The sequence below is a fragment of the Eretmochelys imbricata genome, chromosome 1 (assembly GCF_965152235.1).
Source record: "Eretmochelys imbricata isolate rEreImb1 chromosome 1, rEreImb1.hap1, whole genome shotgun sequence".
NCBI classification, from domain to species: Eukaryota; Metazoa; Chordata; order Testudines; family Cheloniidae; genus Eretmochelys; species Eretmochelys imbricata.
The window spans coordinates 221,001,789-221,016,912 of NC_135572.1; the positions used below are offsets into that span (position 1 = coordinate 221,001,789).

The following is a 15,124-nucleotide window of genomic DNA, read 5'->3' on the forward strand; positions in this document are numbered from 1 at the left end:
GCTTTGACACTTTACTATGCAGAAGAAAAATGCTGCTTTTAACCATCTCAGTTTAAATGAAACAAACACAGAAACAGTTTCTTTACCTTGTCAAATCTTTTTTTAACCTTTCCCTTTAATGTTTTTAGTCATTTACATTTAAGACACTACTGTACTGTATTTCCTTTTTTTTTCTTTCTTTCTTTTTTTGGTGTCTGGTGCTGCCGGGTTGTATACTTCCAGTTGCAAATGAGGAGTGTGGTTCACTGGTCAGTTCTGTAACTTTGAGGTTCCAGTGTATAAAGTATGCATCAAACAAAGCCAGAACCCTTTCATAGTCATCTTTGTGCCAGTCTTCAGGAAAATCAAAGGATTGAAAGAAATGCTCTGCTTGCTTCCAAATAGCACAAGGTAAACACCATACCTGTATAGCTTCAGTTTCCTTATGGAGTTTTGTAGCAATCTGAAATCTTGCAAAATGCTGCTTCTAGTCTGTCAATTGTGAAGGTTTGTCAAAGCTGAAGTTCTCTGGTCAACGAAGAGGGAGATGTTGATGAAACCCTGCAACTTGTGTTGCTTTTTTTTCCTGTCTCCATCCTGCATTGCTCCTCCTTCTGTCTGCAACTTCTGTTGCTCTCTTTCTTCTGTTTTTCTTCTCCTCTGGCACTGCTTAACTTAGGGCACCATGTCACATACACCTTGGACATGGTAGGTGGCAAGGCTGCTATAAGCAGGTCAGGCTTCTGTATCAGATATGGACTGCCTACAGAGCTTCCTTTCCGGAGAGATACTCAACAGATGTATTCACAATAAGATCCCTTAATGCTCTGCCAGGCATGGCTGAGGTTCGCGAATGTAAGTTGTTACATGCAACACCATTTCGTGGCTGAACAGTATAATACAATTTAACCTTCCACTACACTGCCAACGCCCCACCCCCCATTAGGCACAGCTCCACCTGCTATTTCAGAGGCATTTCACACAGTAACACCAAGCAGGACCCACCTCTGCGCTCTGCCCTGGCACTTCGCACCTGCGCCCCCAGGATGATTAAGACCAGGCAGAGCAGGGCTCCCAGGATAATGCAGATGACCATGGGCACCGTGACTCTTCCACTGTCAGTCGGAGGGCGGCGCGGGGGAGCTGGATGGAAATGAACATGGAAGAGGGAGAGATTATCCTGTGAGAATCCGGGGGGCCCAGGGATCTCCCCAGTCACTCATTGCAGGGCCCAGGACAGCAGGGTAACGGGCTGGGACACAGTCTGTGTGCCATGGGGGCAGCTCACAGGCTGCAGTTTAAATCATGGGCCCTGCCCTGTCAGCTGGAGCCAGCAGACAGGAATTCTCTGGCTCAGCATGGCCTGCAGCTCCCACCCAGGTGTCATTCACCCCTAGATTTCACAGGGCATGTGTAAGGGGACTGTTGGCCCCTTACTAAAACTCAGTGGGGGTGTTTCGGTTGGCTAGCTCCCAGGACCAGAAGGAAGGGGAAGGGTTGATAGGAAAGCAGGACCCTGAGACTGACAGTCCCCAGGAACAATGGGGAGAGGCCAATGCCCCAAGTCAGCCTGACTGACAGGGCGGGCAGGCTAATCAGGGAGTCAGGAGGACAAGGTGGGTCCTGTCCTCCCTGTGAGCTGGATTGCCTGGGTCAGACAGAGTGGGGCCAAGCTACGGAGAGAGCAGGGGCCTGAGCTGAGCTGCAGAGCAGAGCCGCGCCAGATCCAGAGAGAACCAGAGCAGCAGCCCCGGGGAGCAGGTCAGTGCTGGGAGCAGAGTCACAGGAGACCTGTGCTGGGAGCAGAGCTGCAGCAACCAGATCCGGAGGGGCCGCAAAAAGCAGCCCAGGGAGCTGGAGGCAGAGCAGCAGCAGCGATGAGGCAGAGTGGAGCAGGAGCAGGAGCTGGAGCTGGGGCTGGGGCTGGAGCAGTCTGAAGCCAGGCGCGGTGAGGAGCTGAGGAGAGCGAGGGGGACCCTGGGCAGCGGGCCCAGAGCAGGGAGACGCCCCCAGCCAAGAGGCCTGGCAGGCCAGACTTGGAGGGGGATCGTAACCCCGACTGGGCGGGGGCAATGCTGGGAAGAAGGGTCCTGCCACCTTCAGCCTGAAGGCGTATGACCACCCCCAGAGCAAGCGTCCGACCCGCAGTATCCCTGCAGCACAGCCAGGGCCTGGGCAGGAGGCCTGGGACGTGTGAGGAACAGACTGAACTTCCCTTACAGTCCAGAGACGCTGGTTGTGACGTCCCCGTGCCATAGAGCAGGGTGACGTGTTTTCCTTTAACCTTTCCCACTTTTTTCTTATTTTTTAAAATCGATTGCTGTTTAATACACTGTATTTCCTTTGAACTGCATGTAATGATCAGTGGGTCAGGGAAGCATCCAGTGCAGAGAGAGCATCTGGGAGTGGGGACACCTTAGCCCCTGCCCTAAGTGACCACGACAGGGTTGGGGGTCGACCCCCCAGGAATCCTGGGCCCAGCCCTGTCGGGGTTACGAGGACTCTGCCAGACAGGTGCGTGGAAGGGGAGCCCTTGATGTCAGGCAGGCCTCTGGGTAAAGGAAGGGGGAGCGAGGACTCAGATCCCTTCACTAGCCCATTTCACTGGGGTAGTGTATAAGCCAGGAAAGTTCCCCACAAAAGCGGGACCATTCTCCTGCTTACTCATGGAAAGGAGCTCCTGTCCTTAGGCTACAGCTTGCAGCTCATCCTCTGTGACCCAGCACCAGGTAAATTTTAACTCTTGATGGGAGCGGGGGATGTTCTACCTGTTCTACTCAGTGATGCTGTCGTCTCTGTCACACCTGCAAAGGGAAAGGGAGGAGAGTTGGAGTCTGGAGCGAGGGGGAGCTGATGTGTTTGTCACTGGGTAGCGTCCCCCTCAGATCTCCAGACATCACTTCTACAAACTCCCTCAGAGCAGCACAGGGTCTGTCTGTTAGTGATTTAGGGCCCACGTCCCCCTATGCTGACTAGTAACAAACCAGCACACTGGGGTCTGTGATGGACGCAGGGGTTATGTGGGCTGATGTCTGAGCCAATATGGCCCCACAAAGCTTCCACCCCACAGCATCCATGATGCTTCTGCACACAGGAGAAAGAAGGGCCTGGCCTGTGACCAAGGGCGGGCAGGTAATTGGACCCATCCTCCTTCCAGAAAATTACAGCATGTAGCAGAAACATCTCCTGTCACTCACCTGAGCAATTCACTGCAACATCTTCCTTGTGACCACAGTTGCTCTCACCCCAGGGCTTAGCAGGACAGTCCCAGAGAGATGACTCCGTCCCTCTGCAATTCAACGTTTCTACCCAGATGGGACCAGTCCCCTCACCGAATGCAGCCTCGCCTGGGACTGGTACAGCAGATCCACAGCCCAGTTGTTTACACACAACGTTAGCATCCGCCATATCCCAGGAGTCATCACAAACTGTTCCCCACGAGCCACGGTACCAAACCTCCACTCTCCCCGAGCATCTGTCCTCTCCTCCCACGACGCGTAACTTCTCCTGGTCTGAAAATGCAGAAACCTCACATGTTACTGGGACAGCTGGGAAAGTCCTTCGGGACCAAGAGGGAGACAGTGAGAAGCAGAGATACCTGTGCAGCTTGTCGAGTTCGGGCAGTCGGCAAACAGGGTCTGAGGTGGTTTCTCTTTTTCTCCTATGCAGAGAAAATGATTAAGTGAACGGACCGAGAAGAGTGTATGATGTAGGAGAGAGTAGGGCTTATCTGTATATTAAACCCCTAAATTTCAGCAATTTTATAAACTTAAATCTAAAATCTATTTTGTTTCATAGCTAATGGATTCGTTCCTCAGTGAATTCACTGGATGTTGAAATCTTTATTCAGCTCACTGCTGGTGTGTGCGCGTTTGTGGGTATCTGAGTCTTTTCCATCCACCCTGTGTACAGCTGCTCTTGACCCTGTTTGAAGGTAAACAGATCTGTCAGCTGAAACACACCCACATCATTGTGAGGATCCAGAGACAAGAAATGGTGGTCTTAGAATTGAGGACTGTACCTATTGGGTTATGGGAAGTGGACACCCGCTCGAGCCCTGAAGGGGTTGGAAAAGCCCTGCAGAGGGCTGGGGCTGGGGAAGGAAGTAAAACCCCAGCTGACTGGGGGAAGTGGCGGCACCTGAGGACCACGCCCCAATCAGGGCCTAGCTGGCTCTCTATAGGCAGTGAGCCAGAAGCTGAGAGAGAGCACTCTCTAGGTTCCTCTAGCTCTGAGATGGAGGGACCTGGCTGCAAAGACCTGAATAGAGGACCTAGTTTGGAGGAGGATTGGGGAAAGGCCAAGGGAACTGGGGAGCTCCAGCCGAGGAAAGCCCCAGGCTGCGGGCCTGGTAAGGTCTATTAGGTACGGGGGTTTCAGGGGCAGCCACGGGTCAGCAGAGGCAGCAGGTCCAAACCCAACCTTGCCGGTGATGAGTGGCTCATACTGCAGTCTGCCCCAGGATGCAGGGACTAGCTGGTGACTAGAAGGAGCCTACAACTGAGGTGAGTTAGGGATAGCGGGTGGGGGGGTTCCCCTGGGAGGGGGATACCCAGAACTGTGGGGTACCGCCAGGGGGCAGCACCCAGTGAAAGGGGCACCAGGGTCCTGGGAGGGACACGGGAGCCAGCAGCAAGGCGAGACAGGGCTGAAGAGGGCGCTCCGGCGGCTGGAACGCTAAATCCCAAGGACAACCAGCAGCAGGCGCCGCTGGTGAGTCTGCGCCCCGGTTACAAGGACTCAATGAGACTTTAGATCTGAAACAGACGCTCACCTACACGCACAGACCCACTTTTTGGGAATTCTGATCCTGACCCAGATTTCACAGCCTGGGTGTCAGGAAGCAGGGGCTGCAGCAGAGCTAGTCTCCAGGCTACTTAACGAGCGCAGCTGGACTGTATCAGGCTGCCTGACTGGTCATACTGCCTGATTGGTCAGCAGTCCAGCTCTTGAGTCCAGCAGCCACACCAGCATTCAGCAACTGCTCAGAGCATTTCCCACAGCTAAGATATCTCATTTTCCTGTCTTGTTCACAGTCTTGCTGTTGCCTTGACCCCAGACTTACCCCTTGCCTTGCTCCAGGTAACCTGGTCCTCACCCTGAGCTCTGATTTCTGCCTTTGGCTCTGGCCTCTGGCTCTAACCCTTGGCTCCAATTTCTGGCTACCAGCTCCTGCTCTAACCACTGGATATGACTCCTGCTCCAACCACTCAGCATGACCACTCACGTCCTGTTCACTGAGCTTGGGCCCATCTCTGATTGTTCATCCCAAAAGTACAGCCACAGAGATTCCCAAATGATGCTTGCTAATGGGAGGCATTTGCAGTGGTGCTGGAACAGTTTTTACAGTTGGGGTGCTGAAAGTCTGGTCCCCAAACTTTTTACCTTGCCCCTTCTTACCCTGTCTGTGCACCCTCTCCCCCGAGTTGAGGCCAGGACTGGGCTGTGGATCGGGGTAAGGTGACTCAGGCTGGGACCACATCTTGTGGGGCTAGTAGCGGGACCCCGTGTCTGGGACCAGCAGTGGAGCGCGGGGCCTGTAGCAAGGACCCCATGCAAACTGATTAACCCCTTGCACCCCAAGTTCCCATGCCTATGGGCATTAGTAGGCTCTCACTAGATGATTGCACCGTGTAACACACAGCTTGTATGAATAACTCCCATTTTGTTTTCCAGGTGCTGTATTGAGATATGACAATGAAAATATGTCTGTCACTACTGTGAATGTAAAACTGTCTCTACTGAAAAGTAAATACATTCAAAATTTCTATCACACCCTTTCAATGAGTAAAAGATGGAGTGGGTGTGTGCACAGAGTTTCAGAATTACCACTGCAAGAAATATGGGTCTCTTCTGCTCGGTTATCACAGGAGTCCTGTTTCCATATGCCTGATGGGCATTGCCAAAGGGACCTGTGCTGCTCACTGCACGCAACATGGTCCAGCCATGTGGGACCAGAACCTGCTCCATATGCAAAGTCTCTTGCAACCTGCCCTCCATCCCCACAGTTCAGCTGTTTGCAGACAATTGCTGGGGTGACTCCAGACATCTGATTAGAGCAAACACTGCCCCACGTCCCATTGTAGAAAAGCTCCAGCCGCCCAGCACAATCACGGTCGCTCACCAGCCTCAAATCTGTGAATTCTAGAAGGAAGTGCACAAAAAGGGAATTTAAATTGTCTGATTCTGAAATGAACTGGAGTGAAGAGTGAAATCCCAGCAATTGCTCATCCCAAAAGTATAGCCACATCATTCTGCAGGAGCAAGTGTCAGAGAGAATCACTCTAAGAATGAGAGACTCTCGTGGACACCATGGGACTATTAGAAATATAATGGTCACCTCTGAAAAGTCATCAGTTCCCAGCAGTTACACACACAGACACCTGCAATACAGCAGTGGCTGCCCTGCCAACACTAGAGAAATGCTGCGATATCTCCAATACTCCTCGGTGGGAACCGATGGGAAATGGTGACTTTCTAATCATGACCCCAGTTGGTAGGTAGAAGAGTAGAGTGACCATATTTTCTCAAAGGGAAAACGGAACACCCCACGGGGTGCCCAAACCCAAAACCTCCCTTCCTCTCCCCCACACAGGTGGGGCCAGCCTGAGCCTACCCTACCTCCCACCTACACAGGGACAGCCTGAGGTTCCTCTTTCCCCTCAGCACGTGGGCCAGCCTGAGCCCCCCTGCCACCCACCTGTGCGGAGTCAGTGCGAGGCCCCATTCTTCCATCCTGCACACGCAGTGGCCGAAGACCCCTGCTGTCCTCCCGGGTTGGGCTAGCTTTACCACTGTCCCCCCTCCCCCCACATGTTCCTCCGCACTCCGCTAGGGGGCGCATCCCACTTTTTTGGCAAAACTGTGTATGTGTCCAATTTGCTCTTCCCAACTCGTGATCCGTTGGCAAGAGGAAACGAGAGAAATGCCCATTTTTGCCAAAACAGTCGGGACGGCCAGAGCAGGCTTAAAAAATAGAGTGTCCTGGCCAAAACGTGCTGTATGGACACCCTATAGAAAAGACAGTAAGGGAGAGGCTCTATCCTTCTCACTGCTCTCCTCAAATGTCTGTCCCCTCCATTAAATCCCCTGGTAACCAGGCTCACGTGAGCATTCCCGGACCAGACCTGAGCAGAGAACTCCCGCGTCCTCTTTGTGTCTGCAGTTGTGCTGGCCCCACCCCCTGGAAGGACACGCCCAGAGATCGGATTCGTTTCCAGAGCAGTTCACATCGTCCAGCCAGATCTGCCCGGATCCTTGCCCGTAATGAGCAGACAGAGTTGCATTGATGGCGCGTCCACATCCCAGTTGTTTGCAAACGACATCGGAGTCTGACAGATCCCAGAAATCATCACAGACTGTCCCCCAGCTGCCATTATAATAAATCTCCACTCTCCCAGCACAGCGACCTGCCCCATTCACCAGTCTGATCCGCCTGCTTCCTGCAGGGATAGATCCCAGCTGTTAATATGCAATATGATGATTATTAAATAGCTTCCATGCAAATCAATGATGATGCTACAATGGCTGAGATATTGAAATGCTTTTTAAAATCTGTCTTTAACAAGAAACACAGAAAAGGAGAAAAGCTGAGTAAGGAAATGAGGAATACTTTTTACAGAGCACTATTGATAAACAGCATGTGAGTGTAAGGGCCTAATTCTGAATTCCATACTCATCGGAGTAGTCCTTAAGGGACTCGTCACATGAGTCAGAACTATTTGTGAGACTAAGCATTAGCGGAAACAGCCCTTACTCAAATTCTTGAATATTCTCAAACAACTCTTAAATGATAAGCATCAAGGTGTTCAAGGAATTATTAGGCAATTAATTTACCCAAAACCAAATATTCTTTTCAGTTGTTACAGAATGGGGAGGGGGTGACACTGGCTGACCAGGTCATGCTAGAGTGTAGTTAGATCAGTTCACTTGTGTAGATTAAAGTAATGGTTAGATGTATATGTGTGTATTCAGACGTTTAAACTTTATGAAAACCAGTGGAATGTTCTGGATATTATTTCCGTGTGTCTATTCCTGTCATAGTGTAATGCCAAACATTTACATGATAAATATACATGTAGCTAAATAACACATCAAATAAATTTTGTGAAATGCGGAGGATTTAAGGACTTTAACAGAAAATGCTAATTTCAAAGGAAAAAGCCATTATGAAGAAGGTCTGAGGTCAAAAATCTAAGTGCATTTCTCACTCCCTGTCATCAAAGAAAAAGCCCCGGTGGGCCAGCCTATATTCCACCTTGGTCCTGAGGCCCGCCCAGGATATCAGTTGGCGGCTCCTTCACAGAGCCGTGAGCACGGGCATGTACTTGGTGCGGTTCACCCCTATACCTGCCCCTTTTGCGACATGAGGGAAACCCTGGCACACATATATTTGGAGTGTGCCAGGCTGCAGCCCCTATTCCGGCTCCTCACCAATATTTCATTACGTTTTTGGTTGCACTTTTCCCCTCACTTTCTTATTTATGCACTCCCTATCTGCGGCCCCACAAAGTCACAGGATCTCCTGGTCAACCTTCTTCTAGCCCTAGCTAAAATGGCCATCTATAAAGCCAGAGTGAGGAGGTTGACCGATGGAGTCTCCTGTGACTGTGGGGCCTATTTCCGATCCCCGGTCCGTTCACGCCTCTGGACAGAGTTCCTCTGGGCGGCATCCACTGACTCCCTTGATGCCTTTGACAAGCAGTGGGCACTGTCCGGGGTTCTCTGCTTGGTGTTCCTGTCCGGTTTCCTTCGTTTGACCCTTTGACCACACTCCTGTCCTTTTAATTTCATTAGTTGTCCCCCAGATTTATTTGGTGTCCAGGTCCTGTGGATCCCCCTCTTAGGCTGGGAGGGGATCCTTTAGCAGTGGGCGGGCTTTGCCCGCCCACTTCCCGGATCCCAGTAGGATCAAAGGAAAAGCCCACGGGGTAGATTGTCAGCTTGCTTTCTGTGAGCTTGTTTTCTTATGTTCTTATGTGAGAAGAAGATATAAATATGGATTCAAAGAAAGATCCTGTATCTCTGGACTGTTTGGATTCTAACAGAGAAGAATAACTTAGGATACAGAGGGACCTAGACAAATTGGAGGATTGGGCCAAAAGAAATCTGATGGGGCTCAACAAGGATAAGTGCAGGGTCCTGCACTTAGGACGGAAGAATCCAATGCACCGCTACAGACTAGGGACCGAATGGCTAGGCAGCAGTTCTGCAGAAAAGGACCTAGGGGTGACAGTGGATGAGAAGCTGGATATGAGTCAACAGTGTGCCCTTGTTGCCAAGAAGGCCAATGGCATTTTGGGCTGTATAAGTAGGGGCATAGCCAGCAGATCGAGGGACGTGATCGCTCCCCTCTATTCGACATTGGTGAGGCCTCATCTGGAGTACTGTGTCCAGTTTTGGGCCCCACACTACAAGAAGGATGTGGATAAATTGGAGAGAGTCCAGCGAAGGGCAACAAAAATGATTAAGGGTCTGGAACACATGACTTATGAGGAGAGGCTGAGGGAACTGGGATTGTTTAGTCTGCAAAAGAGAAGAATGAGGGGGGATTTGATAGCTGTTTTCAACTACCTGAGAGGTGGTTCCAAAGAGGATGGTTCTAGACTATTCTCAGTGGTAGAAGATGACAGGACAAGGAGTAATGGTCTCAAGTGACAGTGGGGGAGGTTTAGGTTGGATATTAGGAAAAACTTTTTCACTAGGAGGGTGGTGAAACACTGGAATGCGTTACCTAGGGAGGTGGTGGGATCTCCTTCCTTCGAAGTTTTTAAGGTCAGGCTTGACAACGCCGTGGCTGGGATGATTTAATTGGGGATTGGTCCTGCTTTGAGCAGGAGGTTGGACTAGATGACCTCCTGAGGTCCCTTCCAACCCTGATATTCTATGATTCTATGATTGTATGAACTGAATGAGAAGACAGAGAACCCCAGAGTTATTCTGGGTAGCCCTGTGTGATGGGGTGAGCTCCCCACACTAGCCCTGTAAGAGCTGGGTTGGGCCACGTGGGCCCAATCAGCTAATTACGCTGCAAACGGTGGAGGTTTAGGCCAGAATCAGCTGGTTAGAGAGAGACTCAACTGTGCAGCAACATGCGGGGCCTATACAGGCAGGAATCTGGCTACAGGCTGGGGCTGTTGGGAAATGCTGCAGTCATGTCCTGGGAAGAGGGAGGAGTGTTTTGGGACTGCAGGGAGATAGTCTGTAGTTATTCCCTGGGAGGAGGATTCTTGGGGCTGGAAAACCCAGAGTTAGGAGGGGATCCAGAGTATAGGAAGCAATCATAGAAGATTAGGGTTGGCAGAGACCTCAGGAGGCTATCTAGTCCTGCCCCCTGCTCAAAGCAGGACTAACTGCAACTAAATCAGTCCAGGGAAGGAGCAGTGTGGGCAGAGGGAGGAAGCCCAGAACTGCTGAGCTGTCCCTGGACTGGATCCCAGAAAAGAGGGCAGGTCTGGGTTCCCCTACTAGCCACTGAGGGAGTGGCACCAGGGCAGTGAATGGGAAGACGGCCTAGGACTGTTGATGGACTGAATCCCGTAAGGGGGAACACTGAGTGACCTAGCTGGAGGGCTAAGTGACAAAGAGGATGCTGCGGGTCCTGGAGCAAGAGGCACTGCAGACCAGAGTGAGAGCAATGGTGTGCAAACCGTGGATGGGGCATTGGCTTCGAGAGCTAATCCCCAGAGTGACCAGGAAGAGATGCCAGCACGGCAGTGAGTTGCGTATCTCATGACACCCTGTAAAAGACTTTGGGGGAAACTGACAGTTTATTACACCACTGCCACCATTTGGATTTACAAACTGATTTACCTGTTATATTTTACCTACTCTAGCCTCTCAACCCTCATTCTTTCTTCTTAGCTAATAAATCTTTAGTTATTTACTATAGAACTGGCTGCCAGCGTTATCTTTGGAGGAAGTTCTGGAGTGACTGACTGGTCCCTTGGGACAGGGAGGAACTTAATCCTAATGTCACACCACATCAAGTGACATTTTATCACAGCTTTCAGTTTGTCTGGGTGGCAAGTTTGGCTGGAGAGCCTAAGTGCACTGTCTGTGACTCCATGGTGAGACTTGTATAATCTAGAAAGTCATGTTTGTGACTGGCTTGGTGAAATCTAATGATAGAACACACCACCAGTTTGGGGTATCTGCCCTTGTTTTTTTAATCTACCCTGAGATAATCACTTACAGTGGTGAGCCACTCCAGACAGCATGATGAGAGGTACCAGAATATTAGAGAAGTGGACTTGGTACCAATTTATTTTACAGATAAAGGGAAAGAAAGGCAAATTGGATCCAGTCGTCTCCAATCAAGTGCCAGACGCTTAAGGCCTAATTCTACCCTGCTGAAATCAACTGTGAATCTCCCACTGACACAATGGGAATGGAAATATGCCCTTAATGTGCTGTAGTTACCCTGCAGTTGGAATGGGCATGAAAAATGACATCAGTGCAGTAACATACGGTGCATGATATAGGGACATAGTTAAAATATCTGTTACTTGTTTACTTTTACAGTGGAACCTTAATGTAAATAATATACCAGCAAAAAGAACAATAGAATTATCTTGTACAATAGTCATGTACAACCAAGAACAATGAAAAATCCCATCAGATTCCTTTTTCCTTCTTTTTCTTTAAATGAAGGAAAATTGCACAGTTATAGGATTAGAACTTAACAAGGTCACATTAAAACTGCAACTTTGATGTATTTCCTAAGTGACAGAGGGTTAGATCCACAAAGGTACATAGCTACCTAACTGCCTCTTTATAAAAAACATAATGTATAAATCACTACATCTTTATTGAAGCAGAGACTTGACTCTCCCACATCCCAGGCGAGTGCCCTGGTGTCATGAATATAAAGGGAAGGGTAAACCCCTTTAAAATCACTCCTGGCCAGAGGAAAAATCCTCTCACCTGTAAAGAGTTAAGAAGCTAAAGGTAACCTCGCTGGCACCTGACCAAAATGACCAATGAGGGGACAAGATACTTTCAAAAGCTGGGAGGAGGGAGAGAAACAAAGGGTCTGGGTCTGTCTGTGTGATGCTTTTGCCGGAGACAGAACAGGAATGGAGTCTTAGAATTTAGTAAGTAATCTAGCTAGGTATGTGTTAGATTATGATTTTTTTAAATGGCTGAGAAAATAGCTGTGCTGAATAGAATGAATATTCCTGTCTGTGTGTCTTTTTTGTAACTTAAGGTTTTGCCTAGAGGGATTCTCTATGTTTTGAATCTAATTACCCTGTAAGGTATTTACCATCCTGATTTTACAGAGGTGATTCTTTCTACTTCTATTAAGTCTTCTTGTAAGAAAACTGAATGCTTTTTCATTGTTCTAAGATCCAAGGGTTTGGGTCTGTGGTCACCTATGCAAATTGGTGAGGATTTTTACCAAACCTTCCCCAGGAAGTGGGGTGCAAGAGTTGGGAGGATTTTGGGGGGAAAGACGTTTCCAAACTAAGTTGTTTCAGGAACCCAGATAAAATTTGGTGGTGGCAGTGGAAGTCCAGGGGCAAAAGGGTAAAATAGTTTGTACCTTGGGGAAGTTTTAACCTAAACTGGTAAAAGTAAGCTTAGGAGGTTTTCATGCAGGTCCCCACATCTGTACCCTAGAGTTCAGAGTGGGGAAGGAACCTTGACACCTGGCCACCACCTAGAATCAATCTCTAGCTTGTTTTTTTTTTTTTTTTTTTTGATTCAGTGACTGATTATGTGTACAAAGTGGAACATTTACAGCAGGAGTGATCCACCCCAGCATAGCCTATAGTCTATAGTTACTAGGGCACTCCCCTGTGTTCACGTCCTTGCACCAAATCAGGCAGAGCAGGGATTGAACATGGATTTCCCACATCTCAGTTGAGTGCTTTAACCACTGGGTTATGTGTAAAACGGGTAGATGAGAGAGCTGACCTGGCTTATGTGCCTAGCTCCAGGAGTGGGTTCATGACTGAGATTCCTGAGCAGAGAGAGATGACTGTGTGTCAGGGGCCTGAGGCTTAGATCTATGGCAGTTTGGTGTCTAAATAACTTTGTGTATCTAGGCCCTACTCCCTTCCTTGGCATTTCACTGCTGGCAAGTCTATAGAATCACAGAATATCAGCGTTTGGAAGGGACCTCAGGAGGTCATTTAGTCCAACCCCCTGCTCAAAGCAGGACCATTCCACAACTAAATCATCCCAACCAGGGCTTTGTCAAGCCTGACCTTAAAAACTTCTAAGGAAGGAGATTCCACCACCTCCCTAGGTAACGCATTCCAGTGTTTCACCACCCTCCTAGTGAAAAAGTTTTTCCTAATATCCAACTTAAACCTTCCCCACTGCAACTTGAGTCCATTACTCCTTGTTCTGTCATCTGGTACCACTGAGAACAGCCTAGATCCATCCTCTTTGGAACCCCCTTTCAGGTAGTTGAAAGCAGCTATTAAATTCCCCCCTCGTTCTTCTCTTTTGCAGACTAAACAATCCCAGTTCCCTCAGCCTCTCCTCATAAATCATGTGTTCCAGTCCCCTAATCATTTTTGTTGCCCTCCGCTGGACGTTTTCCAATTTTTCCACATCCTTCCTGAAGTGTGGGGCCCAAAACTGGACACAGTACTCCAGAGGAGGCCTCACCAATGTTGAATAGAGGGGAACGATCACGTCCCTCGATCTGCTGGCAATGCCCCTACTTATACATCCCAAAATGCCATTGGCCTTCTTGGCAACAAGGGCACACTGTTGACTCATATCCAGCTTCTCGTCCACTGTTACCCCTTGGTCCTTTTCTGCAGAACTGCTGCCCAGCCATTTGGTCCCTAGTGCAGGATGCATGGGATTCTTCCGTCCTAAGTGCAGGACTCTGCACTTATCCTTGTTGAACCTCATCAGATTTCTTTTGGCCCAATCCTCTAATTTGTCTAGGGCCCTCTGGATCCTATCCCTACCCTCCACGTATCTACCGCTCCTCCCAGTTTAGTGTCATCTGCAAACTTGCTGAGGGTGCAATCCACGCCATCCTCCAGATCATTTATGAAGATATTGAACAAAAGTGGCCCCAGGACCAACCCTTGGGGCACTCCATTTGATATCAGCTGCCAGCTAGACATGGAGCCATTGATCACTACCCGTTGAGCCCACAATCTAGCCAGCTTTCTATCCACCTTATTGTCCATTCATCCAGCCCATACTTCTTTAACTTGCTGGCAAGAATACTGTGGGAGACCGTGTCAAAAGCTTTGCTAAAGTCAAGGAACAGCATGTTCACTGCTTTCCCCTCATCCACAGAGCCAGTTATCTTATCATAGAAGGCAATTAGATTAGTCAGGCATGACTTGCCCTTGGTGAATCCATGCTGACTGTTCCTGATCACTTTCCTCTCCTCTAAGTGCTTCAGAATTGATTCCTTGAGGACCTGCTCCATGATTTTTCCAGGGACTGAGGTGAGGCTGACTGGCCTGTAGTTCCCAGGATCCTCCCTCTTCCCTTTTTTAAAGATGGGCACTACATTAGCCTTTTTCCAGTCGTCTTGGACCTCCCCTGATTGCCATGAGTTTTCAAAGATAATGGCCAATGGCTCTGCAATCACATTCGCCAGCTCCTTTAGCACTCTCGGATGCAGCGCATCCGGCTCCATGGACTTGTGCTCGTCCAGCTTTTCTAAATAGTCCCGAACCACTTCTTTCTCCACAGAGGGCTGGTCACCTCCTCCCCATGCTGTGCTGCCCAGTGCAGCAGTCTGAGAGCTGACCTTGTTCGTGAAGACAGAGGCAAAAAAAGCATTGAGTACATTAGCTTTTTCCACATCCTCTGTCACAAGGTTGCCTCCCTCATTCAGTAAGGGGCCCACACTTTCTTTGACTTTCTTCTTGTTGCTAACATACCTGAAGAAACCCTTCTTGTTACTCTTAACATCTCTTGTTAGCTGCAAATCCAGGTGTGAATTAGCCTTCCTGATTTCACTCCTGCATTCCCGAGCAATATTTTTATACTCTTCGCTCGTCATTTGTCCAATCTTCCACTTCTTGTAAGCTTCTTTTTTGTGTTTAAGATCAGCAAGGATTTCACTGTTAAGCCAAGCTGGTCATCTGCCATATTTACTATTCTTTCTACACATCGGGATGGTTTGTCCCTGTAACCTCAATAAGGATTCTTTAAAATA

The 15,124-nt window shown here is 49.2% G+C and overlaps 1 protein-coding gene across 1 annotated transcript in view; it reads right to left on the reverse strand.

The window, feature by feature from the left end:
• Window positions 1-15,124, reverse strand: part of LOC144269313 (scavenger receptor cysteine-rich type 1 protein M130-like) — a 71,674-nt gene that overhangs the window by 12,056 nt on the left and 44,494 nt on the right. The window contains exons 9-12 of the mRNA XM_077824958.1: window positions 7,107-7,421; window positions 5,809-6,123; window positions 2,748-2,813; window positions 985-1,122 (exon numbers count right to left, since the gene is read on the reverse strand). Coding sequence (XP_077681084.1) covers window positions 985-1,122; window positions 2,748-2,813; window positions 5,809-6,123; window positions 7,107-7,421 — 834 coding nt within the window. The remainder of the gene's footprint in view (window positions 1-984; window positions 1,123-2,747; window positions 2,814-5,808; window positions 6,124-7,106; window positions 7,422-15,124) is intronic.